Raw genomic sequence first — 14676 nt, 5'->3', positions numbered from 1 at the left:
AAAGAACTGTCATGAAAACTCAATAAAGGACTACACTTTAGTTTTCAGCCTGCTGTCCTAAGCACCATGAGGTAGCAAATGTGGTAGCCCCTGATGTCTGAATCCTATCTTTATGCAGCCATGTAAAAAAAGGGAATGTGGCTTTACCTTCTAATTTAACTGTGGTCACCCAAGCAGTAACCACACTTTCAAAGAGCGCTGCCATCATGGGGCGCTGAGAGGAACTGAGCAATTGCAGCATATTTTGTTCCACCCTGTGGCTGTCATCAGCCAGAATTCAGCAATGAACACATGTAGGACTGATTTATAAATCATAGCAAAACTTACCTATAAGTGAAATATGGTTTATAAGTACTTAACAGTAACAATGAAATGTCCATGTCATTATTTTTAACAACTGTATTACAGTTAGTATTTAAAATAATTTACCAAATATGTAAGACATAGTGCTGTGAGGTAGACCTGATGTGTATTTATTGTAGTTTTTAGCTGCAAATTGCATGGTGATATGTTGATATTTAAATCATTTCACTGACATGAAAGATGCAAGTGGCACAGGAGCTAAAATATGTATTAAATAAGGGGCATGGTTAATTAAATAAGGGACAACCAGCTTACCTTTTGAAAGAGGACATTTAAATAATTTTTCTAAGGATGTTGTCACATCCCATTCTCCATATGACGTTAACTGGGTAAATTAGCATCTTGAAATATTTTTATCAAGGCAAAATAAATGCCAACAGTAAAGACAACAGTTTCTAAATTTGTACGTTCTGCTGTATTTTTGCTTACAGCATTTGCAGCCCTTTTGATCTATGTCAGTCCTGCTTACAGTTTCAAAGAACGTGTAAGCCTACTTTTCAGTTCTAGAATTGTATTCACAGGTAGCTGAGAATTGCTAATCATACTTGATTAGTGATAAGTCCTTCTGTTAATCACACTTCCCCCCTCCCAAAGCAGAATTTTGAACAAGAGTAAGTAGTAATTCACAATTTACTTGTCTAATTGCCAAGCTCCAGGCCCTGTGAAGCTGAATATTGTCAGTGAAATGATTACATAGTCCAAACCCTATTGTGAGCAGGACTAACCTGTTATAGGCCTTAGCTGTAACATTAAAGCAATAACACATTCTCTAGTGAAGCTTTAAGTTTGCTGTTAAATGAAGTGTCAAATTAGTTTTAGTAGAGCCTAGTCACCAGAATAACTTGTATCTGAAAATACCTATGTTTGTGTATTCATGTGTGGTTTTATGCATGCATGTGGATTATACTGTAAATACAAAATATGCTGGTGAAATGGGTTGTTGTGTAGTGTATATGCTGTCATCTGTACTATTTCTAACTAGTAATCTTGTTTTGTACTGTGTGATGTCTGACCCTTCTAACATCGATCATTGGGCTTTGGTGAACTCTGATCCTTCCAGGTCCTCCAGGTTAGACTTTTAACTCGGGCAATTTGTTTTATTGCGTTGCACTTGATGTAAGAGAAACAGATGTTTTCCTGTAATGCTGTGATTGTCTTTTTAAGGGCTGTGGTTACCCTGCAGACTGTATGTGTTTGATTAGCATGCCCCAGATGGTAACCTGGTATTATTTTGCATGTGTACAGTACTACACCAGTATAAAAGCGCAAAATGAACACAAAAAATCCTCACATGATGGGATGTTTTCTGTAGCTGAATCCTGAAACTGCTGCAGGATGTGTGTGAAATCTGGTACAAAACTGCTCTTGATTTTAAAAAGGGAAGGAATTCTATACTTAAATTTGCATGCAAAAATACAAATTATCAAATTTATCCATTGAGTATAGACTAAGAGGATATCAAAGGAGGTGATAAGTTATTTAAGGTCGCAGGCGAACTGAAAATCCAGCACACTGATAAATGTTAGATAGGAGAGAATGTTATAGCACTGTCCTGCAAAGAAATCCTTAATCCAGTTATGAGATCTAACTTGTAAAATGTTACTAGCTGTTGCTGCACTTGCTGTGGTTTACTTTGCCACAAATTAATATTGGTTGCCTTCGATTTAGATGATGGGACAAAGGTGGTGGTCTCATCTTTCAGTTCTCCAGATATCAAAGCTTTTTTTTTTATACCCACTGCTTTGCTTTGGATTAATGTGGCTGTAGCAAAAGCAAAATATTTAAAGACAGCCCAGCTTTTCTATCAGATTTACAGTGTAATTCTACTAAAGATAAAAAATCAGTTGGAGAGAGAGTCATCCAACATAAGGAAGTTTCTGCAACTCAGGTTGTTATGTAGGGAAGGCAGAATGATGAGCTTCCTGCAGCAGTCAGGAGACAGAATATGCTCCTTAATAGGTATGTCAATTCTATCAAAAAAGCAGCAGTATTTTATATTGTTGAGACTAGCTTACAAAAGGAATTCACTGTTAAGAAGCACTTAAGACATGGTGAATGAAATGCACGTCCGTAGAAAGGATATTTGTACCATCTAATTTTGGGTTTCTTGGCTCCTAGTGAAAGCAGTGGTCTGATCACCAATAAGCTGTTAATGCAGGTGAGCTGCACTGCCTCCTGTACAGACCTGCTTTATCAGCTAGATAAGGAGCCTAGGTTCCTGATTTGGGTAGTGCAAATAATTCCTCTATTTGTTTTCCTTTTAGTTTACCCTGAATTTAGCATTGAAATAGAGATGGGAAGTTAAGCCAAAATATCTTTCTTTTTTCTTTTTTTTTTTAAACACTGAAGGCACAAATTTGTGGAAAATGATTGATATGTACTGATCTGTGCATATTTGTTCTGCAATGTTAAGGTCCACCAGGCCCAGAAGGTCCACGAGGGCCACCAGGCACTGGAGGACTTAAAGGAGAAAAAGGGAACCCAGGTCCACCTGGTCCACCTGGCCTGACTGGTCCAAAGGGAGATCAAGGACCACCTGGACGCCAGGTAGGACAAGAAATGGAGTTTTTCCCTAGTTAATTTTTATAAATTCAATAAAAATGGAATATATTTGGGTGGAAGATGTGGTTTGGCATTGTAAAATAAAAGCTAAAGTGTGGTAGGTGACACCCTGTCTCATAGCAAGGAAGAGGATTTTGCCTTAGCTGTTCCCCAGCGTGTGGGCAGGATGTCCCTGCTGTATTCCCATGGGAGCTGGAGCTGTCAATGCAGCCTCATGTTCCCACTCTGGCTGACAGCCCCGTGTGGCCTCAGCCCTCCACAGCCCCCAGTGTGCTTGGTTGTCCCCAGCTACCTGCTCCATTCTGGCTCTCTGCAACTGCTGAGATGAGGGGATAACATGAGGCTCTTCTCTGCAGGGAGATCCTGGTCGTCCAGGTCTGAATGGAATGAAGGGTGACCCAGGGGTTCCAGGCGTTCCAGGATTCCCAGGTATTTCACTGGGTATTCCCAGGTATTTAACCAACATTTCAAGTGAAAACCTCCAGACACAGTAACAGCCTGTTTAGGCCATTCCTGCAGCAGATTTTGTGAAACAGCATGTTCTTTCACTGGGTAACTGTGTGAATTTGGTGTTTCAGGTATGAAGGGTCCCACTGGACCTGCGGGACCTGCTGGCCTCACGGGCAGCCAGGGGCTGCCGGGCCCACCAGGTAGGAGTCCTGGGTAGTGACACTGTCACTTTTGCTCCCTGCCAGTAGAATTTGTCACATGGGTGTAGGACTGAGTTGGTCTCAGCCAGCAGTCAAATAAAGTTAGCAAGTTCTTCAACACAATTCCAGGCTGTACTTTTTAGCCTCTGCAAGTAATTCTAATATATTTTATACTCTGTGTCCAGTCTACAGGGATTAACTCCTGCAAGACGGGTCCTTTGAGGGAGGCCTTTTTTGTCCAATGTATATATACTTACTCTTTTTTGCATTGATGGAGCTCTTGGCATCTGATTTTGAAATAAAGAAACTGTTTCTAATGTTGTCTTCCCCCTTGGTTTATCTAATACTAATCTTCTCTCTCTTTCAGGTCCACCAGGTTTACCAGGTACCATTGGACGAAGCATTGTTGTCAAAGGTGATCCTGGTCCCCCTGGTCCTCCAGGACAGCCTGGGTCCAAAGGGCCACCTGGATTGCCAGGGCCACAGGGATTGCCAGGTATGATCCAAGGTGGCTGCAGGGGAAATGACCACACATGTATCTGATATGCAGGTGGCAGTGCCAGTGACATGGCACAGGCTGCAGAGATGAGTTATGAGCTCAGCAAGAGGCAAGGGTTAATAGATAAATGCAGGATTCCACCATATATGTCTGGTTTAATGGGCTCTTGTCTTATGTATCACAAGCAACAGATGAGTCACAGACAACTTAGGTATCTGTGGTGAGATTTCAAGAGCTTTTATTTCAGTTATGCTTTTGTGTGTTCTAGGTCCCATTGGTCTTCCTGGTGACCCAGGGCGAGATGGACTTCCTGGTTTTGATGGTCCAGCAGGACGGAAAGGAGAGAGAGGTCTTCCAGGCCAACCAGGTATGGTGTTTATCCTATGAGGATTCACTGGAAAAAGACACTCCCACTTCTGAGTGGAGGCTAATACTGGGAAGTAAGATCTTTGCTCCATGGGAATAATGATAAAATCTTACTCTTAGGATTTTCTTAATGCAAAAATATTACAAGCAGCTGAACATACTTTGATTTGGAATATTCTCAGGACTAACACATTGCTGAATCACATTGTCAAGTGCTTTATCTCAAGCTTAATGGTGTCCCCTTTGCAGCACAGATGATGCAGAGGAGATAATGAAGTTTTTAACCAACTTAAGAGAAAGATTAATAAAATTATTCTTATGTTGCATGGAAATTATGAATGGGGAAAAACAGATTTCATAGAAGAATTTCACTAAAAGGCAGAGATTGGGCTACCATGTAGCTAATTGCCTAGAGCCACTGAACTAGGATTTGAGAAATCAGACCAGGCACTGGGACAATTTTCTAAAGATGATCCTAGATATTAAGTAGCTCTCTATTGTAACTTATGAGAAAAAGTATTAGAATTTTAACAATTAAAAAGAGTACAAAAATTTACAACGCCTCTTTTCTTTTTTCTCTAAGCATCTTTATGAAATCTGTTAGATTACTTTAGACAAGAAATGTAAGTAATGACTGCAGAATAACACAGTCTAAATATCTGTAGTTATATTTCCTGATAATGCTGTCCAAGAACAGCCTTTTCTGATACATTTCTCAGTCATTTGACTCATTTTCACTCACATTCAAGGCTGTTTTAGCTAATTTCCACTGTTTGTAACCTACTGCAAAACTGGCAGCAGCTTTTCTAATAATTTTGATGGGCTTTGGCTCAGGTGTTACAACAGCATGCCCTGGAGTGAGACTTGCCCCTGTTTCTGAATCTGCCATTTATTTTGTGATCTTGAGCAAGATATTTCAACACTATTTTAAGCTGCACACAGAGCTTAAAAAATCAGAAAGCTGACGGAAGTCATTCCAGTGGCTGTCATGTCCTCTTCAGTTATCATAGTGCCTGACAGCCCTGAGTGTATTTAACTTCACAATACCCCTGCAACACAGAGAAGTTCCACTGTTACAATCACCTATGACATTCTCCCTGATTCAAACAAGCTTAAATGTAAGAAAAAAAAAATCAGTAAGACAGTGTTAGCAAATACCAGGTGCCCCTACTCACAAGCAATCAATACAAGACCAGAGTTACATTGGTCCTGAAAGAGCAAGCAACGGTGCTAATGAATACCATGTGTTGTGTTTCTCCTGTGTGAACAGGTTCACGAGGGATACAAGGACCTCCTGGCCCTGATGGCTTACAAGGCCCACCTGGTCCTCCTGGAACAGCTTCTGTTGCTCATGGATTCCTTGTAACTCGGCACAGCCAGACCAGGGATACACCACTGTGTCCACAGGGAACATCAAGAATATATGATGGATTCTCTCTTCTGTATGTGCAAGGAAATGAGAGAGCACATGGCCAGGATTTGGGTGAGATGTTCTGTGTGCTCTGTCTTTAAGAGGAAAGAGGTAGCAGATGCTTCTTCATATGCTGTGGTTCTCTGCAGACACAACAGTCTTAGAGATTTCTTAGATGAGGATGGGGATTGCATACTAAGATCTGCTACCTCCAGAGGTTGCACATTATAATTCAGGATGAGAAAATGTAAGCCAAAACAGAGAAGTGAAGTTTTTGCCCCATGTGACAATCTGATAGCACTTACTGTGCACTCACAAGAGGAGAGGAAGGATTCACAATTAGTGTTCTCAAAGAATTGCTATAAAAAGCAATGAACTGAAAACTTCACTGTCACGTTTTATGTGTTTTACTCTGTAGGTACTGCTGGGAGCTGTCTTAGACGTTTCAGCACCATGCCCTTCATGTTCTGCAACATCAACAATGTTTGTAACTTTGCATCAAGGAATGACTATTCCTACTGGCTGTCAACCCCGGAGCCAATGCCAATGAACATGGAGCCACTGATTGGGCAAAGCATCCAGCCATTCATTAGCCGGTAGGGCAAAGCAGGCCATCGGGTCTCCTTTAATGTATGGATAAAGACCACATCTTACCCACGTGTTTCCAACGTGCAGGTTGGGATTAGGAGATGAATCTGTCATGTTTTGGTGTGGGTAAGACTAGGAAAATAGCTTGTTTTAAAGTATTTATTATCTTCAGAGGTTCATCTCCCTGCAGCAGTGATAATGAGAGGCTGTATGAGCTCTCCTCAGCCGAGCAATCTCTGTAGTCACCAATGTGAGATCACCGTGGACAGGAAGGAGAACATGGGAGCCACTGCCTGTAGGATTAAGGCATTTTATTGGGGACTTTGAACTTCCAGTTTTTGTTTCAGGAAGTGCTTCAGTATTTTACCCAGTGCAGTAAAAATACAGAGCGATTTTGAACTCCAAAATACTATTATTGCATGTTGGCAATTAATACAGGAACTCAGCCTGGTTCATGCAAAGTCCAATTTATGCTACAGAGCAAGTCTTTTTATACTGTTACAAACTATAGCTTAGCTGTTACAAGAACTTTGGTTTCCTGGGTTACAATGTTTTACTTTTCTTATGGGCGACAGATCACCGTCTGTTCGCTTAACCTCTCCTGCTAATCACTTGTGCACAAGGTGAACACAGGCTTGTCTTACTCTCTGTCTCAGCCCCTGCTAGGGGTGATTCAGCTTATTTCTCTTAATGTTTCACATTAACGGATAACAAAAGACTTCTGTAGCCCTCCAACCCTGCAGCTCCACCCTGAACTCCCACAATTGCAGTTACAAAATACATGAGAAGTAGAAATCTACATTAATAGGAGAGCCTCTCACAGGCGAGTTTTGTTCCCTTTCTCAGTATAAGTATTCTTAATAAAACATTATATTATACTGCTATTATCTTTTAACATCATGTGTTTCTCTGGTACTTCCCCTGTGTCCAGATGTGTTGTGTGTGAAGCTCCTGCCATGGTGATAGCTGTCCACAGTCAGACCATTCAGATTCCTTCATGTCCTCCAGGCTGGGACTCCCTCTGGATTGGTTATTCTTTCATGATGGTAAGAACTGCATTCTACTCCAGAAGCAGCTACTGCTTACCTGTCTCCCCAGCTGCTTTAGGACACTGTTGAACTGCAAGGACTATCATTTGAAAGCTTCTACCCTCAATCACAAACCAAGGTAGCCAAGATTGACAGGGATTTTCCAGTACACAGACCACACTGTCACTGACATTTATGGAGGTGTTTGACACTGTGTTATCTCTGCCAAGAATGAACAGTGACTCTTTAGTAATTGACTGCTGTGCTATTCAATTTTTAGCACCTAAGATCCTTGTTTGTGTCTTTCTTTCCTCCACCAGCACACGAGTGCTGGAGCAGAGGGCTCTGGACAGGCCTTGGCATCGCCAGGATCTTGTTTGGAAGAATTCCGCTCAGCACCATTCATCGAATGCCATGGTCGGGGCACCTGTAATTATTATGCCAATTCATACAGTTTCTGGCTGGCAACTGTAGAAGTGTCAGAAATGTTCAGGTAAGAAAACCTGTTTCTTGTGTCTTGCTTTATTCCAGAATGAATGCTTTGGAAACTGAATTTGTTCCAAAGATCAAAAGAGATTTGTTTACAGGGGTATAGGGAAATAATTTAGCTTGTTTTCCCCCTCACAACCAGTTTTTCAAGTGTCTCTTTGGTAAGCCTTTAATATTATGTAAAAACTTGCTAGGGCACATTCTGTTTTGCAAGGAGTCAGATTCTTTCTGTGTCAATTCTTATTCACACTGTGTTGTTAGTACCTCCTCTGAAAGTAGTCCTACTGTGTTTACTATATTCAGAGCCAAAAACCCAACAATTCTGTTTGTTTTTTCCTTGCCAAACCTTCCAATAAACTCAAATATTTGGAAAGGTAGTTCACAGATATACCAGAGTGAAGGGCAAGATCAACTCTATTTAAACCTTTTAAGGCAGAGGTTCATATAACTTGTTTTTAAAAATCTTGTATGAAGGTTTCCTACACTCCATGGCCAGCATTTTTCCCCACACTTTGTAGGAGGAATCAGGATGACATTTTGGCTGCAAGGAAGCCAGGGGCCATTCTGTCCTCAGCTTCTCTGCAAGTCAGCATTTTAGCTGGAGACTCAGCTGCTCAAACTTTTTCCTTTTGAAGTTGAGTTGCAAAATAATTTCTTCTTTGAAAAATCATCTCCTTTCATAGAATAAATAGCTACTGTCCTGTTTGTGTGCTGATAAACTCTTAATATTCCCACTGCCACCTGATTTCAAGTGTAGCTTTAGGGCAGAGGGCTGGTGCTATGCCCTGAGCAGTGGTGGCCCCTAAGCTGGTTTTGTGTAACACCTACAATCAGGGTACTTGACGTGATAATTCATCACTCTTCAGTTTTCCAGGTAGCTGATTAGTGGCAATGCACCAATAAGAACTTCCTATTAGTAACTACCATGCACCCTTGAGATTCCTGTCTCTACTATTTTCTGCCTCCTATAAAAACAACTTCCTTCTTCAGTCTATTTTTTTTAAAGAAACTTTTAAGCATTTGACTTGTGTACACACATATTGCACAAAATAATTATATTAATTTCCCATCCTGTTACCCTTTCAAAATAAAATTAAATCATTTGGTAAAGCTACCACTTGAATACAGCTCTCACTGGAGTGGTACTCCTTATGTGTTGTCAAAGTACCTTTCAGCTACGCAACCCAAAGGCCAGAAACAGACCCCAGAATACTCTCAAATGTACAAAATTCACCTTCCCCTTGGGTTGTGCTTGTGCTCCATCACCTGCCAGCCTGAAGCAGGTGCTTAGCATAGCCTGGGAACACTGAGTGACGTGACCAAGCATCTGTCACCTGGTGCCAGGGACAGACAGAATGATCACTCTTAAAAACTCTCAAATTCAGGATTCATTCCCTGCTCGCATACTTAAGTGTTATATGAAACTGAATTAAATAGAAGTTGAAAGGGACTATAAACAAAGAAAAAGCTAATCCAACCTTTTCTTTGTGTCTGTCAACCAGCAAACCTCAGTCAGAGACACTGAAAGCAGGAGACTTGAGGACGCGTATTAGTCGTTGTCAAGTTTGCATGAAGAAGACGTAACGTCTTGGAGAATGTTTTATAAAACAGTTAAAAATTCCTAAGATGCACTGTCTTCCAGCTGCAACAATGGTGCTACTGTGCAGAAAGAAAAGAGAAAACAAATCCAAACTGTTTTAACCATGCAAAGTCAAGTGTACCTCACTCATGTGCCAAACTAAGGGTTGTTCAGTACATATTTGATGACAGGACTAAGATGAAAGAATTGACCTCTTGGAAACAGAAAAGAACACTCGAGGTTCACAAAGGATCAGAAGATGAAAATTTTCATTTTTCTCCCTGTACCAAAATGGCACCTTTTTGATCAACCAAGAGAACAGAGAAGAACACGACGCACTGAGTATGTTTAAAATAACAAGACTGCAGTTTTGAAAAACATTTTTCATGGTGCTACTAACCCTACCGTATCCCAGGTTTTTAATATGAAATTTTAAGGTTATTTCTCTTTGTAAGTAATGAAATGTGTATATTGTGTAAACACCTTTTTAGTTGAAACTTCCAGTCATTTAGAAACAAACCAGACTGATTTAAAAAATCCTTATGTCTAAAATGAAAAGATAAGACAGTATTTTATTATGAAACTTGTGGTGCAGAGAGAATTTACCCCTCTTATGCCAAGTTATTTAGTTTTTCATTTCCTTCCTCAGTTGCCAACCTGATATATTTGGAAAATGCACAATTATTCTGAACTAATTTTCATCAGGGTTTTAAATGTTGTACACCATGCTATCAGTGGTTTTATTTGTGCTTAGAAATCCCAATCCACTTGAAAAGGGGTTTTTTATCTTGTGAAAATATGTGAGATTATTAACCATATTCTATATATTTCTTTTAAGAATACAAGTCACATTCACATTTTAGTAATCAGTTTGGTTCAACCAAACTTGTCCTTTGGGAATATCCATTTACCAAAGCATTTAGGATGATGCTTACATGAAACTTCAACTCTGAAGTGGTGTCATATGTTTTATCCAAAATAGTGTACACACTAAGAAACCTTCTGAATAAAATAAAGCATAAGCTGATGGAAACCTTCCTATTTACAAATTAATCTTTTAATCTTATGTGAATTTATACACATCCACAATGTATTTACAGTATACAGCAACTCTTGTGTATGTATAGTTCACATAAGGCCTTGAAAGATGGTGCATGCAGTCTTTCTGATGTCAGTTTGTAAGAATCCTCCTGTGTATGTCTAAAGAGTGTCACTACTTGTGCAATAGCTGAAAAGTGATCACTTTTGTATGCATGACTGTTCAGCTTCTATGGTCAGAGCGTTTCACTTACCCTTGTGTATAAACAGCTCCCTGACAATGCAGGACTCTGTCAAGTGACAATACTTTAATATTTTCATTGTATATTGCCACCTCGACTATCAATACAACCCAACTTGTGAATTAATGTACTGCTCTATACAGGTGATGTGTATTTGTTTATTGGATACTGTTAAGTAATTTATCTGCTAATGGCTGTTCGTTCTTACCTTCCAGTTATCTGTGTAAACATGGAGCATCTGACATCTCCTTGTTTTATGCACATTTGACAAAAGACATAGGACTGGTGACTAAGCAGGTGGCAGTGATATACAATGAGATTGGTGCTGATTTCAAAAGCTTTCAACTAAGTATGAAACTGAAGTTCTTTAGTTTAAAGTGCAAAGTATTAATAGCTTTTCTTCCATTAGCTGCAGTTATATACGTTGGTAGAGAGTGGGCAATTCAGCAATGTGCATCTTTCAGCTCAGTGTAGTTTGGTTTGCTGATGCATATAGTAATAAACTGAACCTGCTGCTACCTCCAAGTCAGGAACTTGTTACCAAAGCTGAAATAAAATAGTAAGTCTCTTCATGTAAACACAAGCCCTTATCTTACTGCTGGCTCTGCAGAAGTCTAAAATTAACATAGCAGCCAATCCCTCGCCCCAAAAAAGCAGAAGAATGAATGCTAAGGCCAAGGAGCTCTCAAAGGAAAGGGCTCTCCCAGCCTTCCCTACCAACACCCCATCTTGTGTTTACCAACACAAAGTGTTCAGATGTGGGGACATGGGATAGAGTGCACCATGTTTGTTATAGCAGTGCATAACTGGTGCTTCTTTGTAAGAACTGGGCTTTTCTCACAGCATGTAAAACTGGAGATCCCATTCCAGGCTAAGGTAGAGAGCACCCAGACCTGCTGGTCTTGTGGCAGCTTCAGGGCCCAAAGCTGTGAGATAACCACAGAAAAGTAAAGTGTGTAAAGCAGCTGCACTTGTGATAGCTCTGTTCTCTGTTCTGTCCCTGCAGCTCTGGCCCTGACCTGGACAAGAGTCCTGAACCTTAATCAGCTTCAGGCTCAGAATTCCAAAGGGGCTACATTTTACTAAGAGAAAAGTGGTCTAGAGAGGAAGGAACAGCTTGAGATCTGCAGCAGAGATTCAAGAGATGTTGGGTTAATTCCCACCACACCTTCTGTGCCTTAGAGCAGGTAAATCACTTGCCCTGTGTTGGATCAGAGTAACTGATCTATAAAAGAAAACACGGTTATTGTTCTCTCCTGCTTCTTGATGCTTAGACTGTAAGCTCCTTGGGGCAGAGACATTGAGGGGGCTCAAATGTTGGTTGGGGCCTCTAGGTGCTATCCATCACTATATAAACATTAAACTACAGGTAAAAGTTTGTGTTTGCAGCTTTATTATTAAAAAAGGAGAAAACTGCTTTGAACACTGGAGCCTTAAAATAGTCTTCAGCAACACCTAAACACCATGCAGCTCTGGACACCACTTCAGCTCCAGTTAAGGCGCTTTTCCTGATGTCTGGTATGTTTTTTGCAAAAGCTTTTATTCTCATAACTAATGAGTTGGGCTATTTTAGTTTATCTCAGCAGGCACCTGGTCGGTCTGAGCTTTTGGGGACACACTGCAGCCACTCGAGGGCACCGTGTGGCTTTGGCAGGAAAGCTCACCAGGAGGGAGGTCCTCACCCCTCCTTGCCCACTACCCAGGCCTGGTTCTTGTAAGCTGCTGTCAATTGCAACCAGAATGATGAGGGGAAAAGTGCAGTTTTTCTAAAGGAATATTAGTTTGGATCCTAAAACTAGGATTTAGCAATCTTGTGCCTAGACTGGATTTACACTGTCCTACACTTAAAAAAAAAAAAAGTTCTGCTTAAGGCAGACTTTTCAGTATCTTTCTTCGCTTTAGAAATCCTGTTGTAAAGAGGAAAAAGCTTCCTTCAACATCATATTCACTTCTGAGGCGGGATTTAAACTTCTTAAACACTGTTGCAGTCCAAAGACAACCTCTAACCAAAATGGGCACACAGGGCAGTGCAGCAGCACTTCTGTACCCTGAGCTAGATGTTGTACAGAAATATTGTCCTGCAGAAGCTCTGAAGTCTGTGGCATTTTGTCCTCTGCTGTAAAAGTCCACTCTAGTGACCATTTCCAACAGAGGGTGCAGGAACTATCTATTTTAAAAAGTAGTTCTAGAACATGGAAAAACAACATACTGATTTTGCAAGCAACAAATGCACAAGTTCTAAAATCTGATGTTCTGCAATTATTTTCTATGTACTTTGATACCCAGCTGCAGTATTTTTTTAGGAAGTTTGCTGCCTGAACTGTGCTGCTGTGCCATCCTCAGAACACACCTGAGGGAGGGCTGTTGTGCCAGATTCAGGACTGTGCTGCTGGGAGCAGCATTATGTGTTTTTAACAGGTGCTTCCCCAAAAAGTTATGCTTCAGATAACCCAGCGCTGTTGGGCACAAAATACTTCTGCTGCCATGGCTCCTTCCACCAGAAGCACAAGCTGAAAACTGCACAAGAAACCAGAATAATTTAGTCTTTCCAGGTTAATCTATTGACAGAAAACAGGACACTTGCTAATGGGAGACAGGGGCAGTGATTAGCTCAGGGGGCAGTGAGTGTTCTACATTTAAAATGTAGGGTAAGCATCTAGAACACCAAGCTTTGACAAGAAAGATTATTAACTCTACTCCTTTGCAGCAGACAGGTGACCACTGCCTGAGGACAGCTTTGGCTGGGGTGACAGTAAGTGGTCAGTGACTTGCTGTTAGGACCTGCTGTCCCTCCTTCCACAAGGCTCTCTGTCCCCAGGTGTAGCAGGGGATGGGGGCTGAGGCTGCTCTCGCAGCAGCAGCTTCAGTGCCCCCTGAGCTGCTGCCTCACACTCAGGCTGTAACCACAATGCTGCTTTAAAAAGTTGTAAATTAACCCAGAAGGAAACCAAAGAAACAGACTTGGTGTGTTTCTTTACCAAAAGGGGATGACGGAGAAGTTTCTAGCTTCCAGCCATGCACAGCAAGCTCAGAGCTCCTGCTCTCCCCCAAGACATGCTGTTCCACAGCTCTGCATGGACAAAGGAGGGGAGTAACTTCTGTATGTATTTGAGGGAACACTATTGCTATAGCCAAAACAGGATGCAGGAATAAAAAAAAATGCAATGCAGATTATATTAATACCTGGTACCTCTAACAAGGTAACAAGGTCCTTCTTCCCTGCTGTAAACCACTCACTCCACAGTATTTGGTTATTTACACTACCACAAAGCTCATGGAGATGCACAGGCCATGAGAATTGGTTAAGGAATGTCCAAAGACTTTTAAGAGGTATTATAATCGGGAAGTCTAACTTGCCCTTTGGCTTTAACTGAGGGCTTTCACCATCCTTCAGATGCAAGAGAGCTCTGTCACCCAAAGGGGTTTGGAAAAATCAGTGTAGAATTCTATGAGTGTCCATCTGTCTGTCTGTTCTGTCCCTGCCCCCCCCCATCCACAAAAGAAACCCCACAACCCTCCAGCAGTTGGCCCATTTCAGATCAAATCTGTCAAAGATATTTTGAGGCACTTGCTGTGACACTGTCACAACAGAGGGGACAAAGTTTGGATAATTGTCACTGTTTGTTTGTACTGCTGGTAGGGTTCCTTCTGCTGTGGCTGAGCAGCCCTGTTCTCTTTTCCCTCCCAGTACAGACTACACACTCTGCAAAGGGGCCCTGAGCAAGGGGCTGTTTTATTTGAGCAAAACCCTATCCTTACAGCAAACTTGACCTTTCCAGGGGGTTGTTTCAATGTACTATTCTGAGCAACAGGCTAAGAATTAATTCAGGTAACTTTAAATAAAAGTCTCATCCAACATAT

General features: G+C 41.1%; 1 protein-coding gene across 2 annotated transcripts in view; it reads left to right on the top strand.

The window, feature by feature from the left end:
- The window catches only part of COL4A5 (collagen type IV alpha 5 chain), a 73642-nt gene extending 61449 nt beyond the window's left edge, over window positions 1–12193 (top strand). For both annotated transcript variants that reach the window (XM_085060368.1, XM_085060369.1), the window contains 10 exons: window positions 2777–2910; window positions 3282–3354; window positions 3504–3575; window positions 3943–4071; window positions 4343–4441; window positions 5711–5923; window positions 6270–6447; window positions 7371–7485; window positions 7788–7960; window positions 9459–12193. In XM_085060368.1, the coding sequence (XP_084916494.1) occupies window positions 2777–2910; window positions 3282–3354; window positions 3504–3575; window positions 3943–4071; window positions 4343–4441; window positions 5711–5923; window positions 6270–6447; window positions 7371–7485; window positions 7788–7960; window positions 9459–9540 (1268 nt within the window). In that variant the 3' untranslated portion in view covers window positions 9541–12193. The remainder of the gene's footprint in view (window positions 1–2776; window positions 2911–3281; window positions 3355–3503; window positions 3576–3942; window positions 4072–4342; window positions 4442–5710; window positions 5924–6269; window positions 6448–7370; window positions 7486–7787; window positions 7961–9458) is intronic.
- The last annotated feature ends 2483 nt before the right edge of the window (window positions 12194–14676 follow it).

Source organism: Lichenostomus cassidix, chromosome 4A (genome assembly GCF_008360975.1).
Source record: "Lichenostomus cassidix isolate B80296 chromosome 4A, HeHo_3.0, whole genome shotgun sequence".
In the NCBI taxonomy this organism is placed as follows: Eukaryota; Metazoa; Chordata; class Aves; order Passeriformes; family Meliphagidae; genus Lichenostomus; species Lichenostomus cassidix.
Note: the sequence above shows the minus strand (reverse complement) of the source record. Positions and strands in the feature narration are given on the sequence as shown.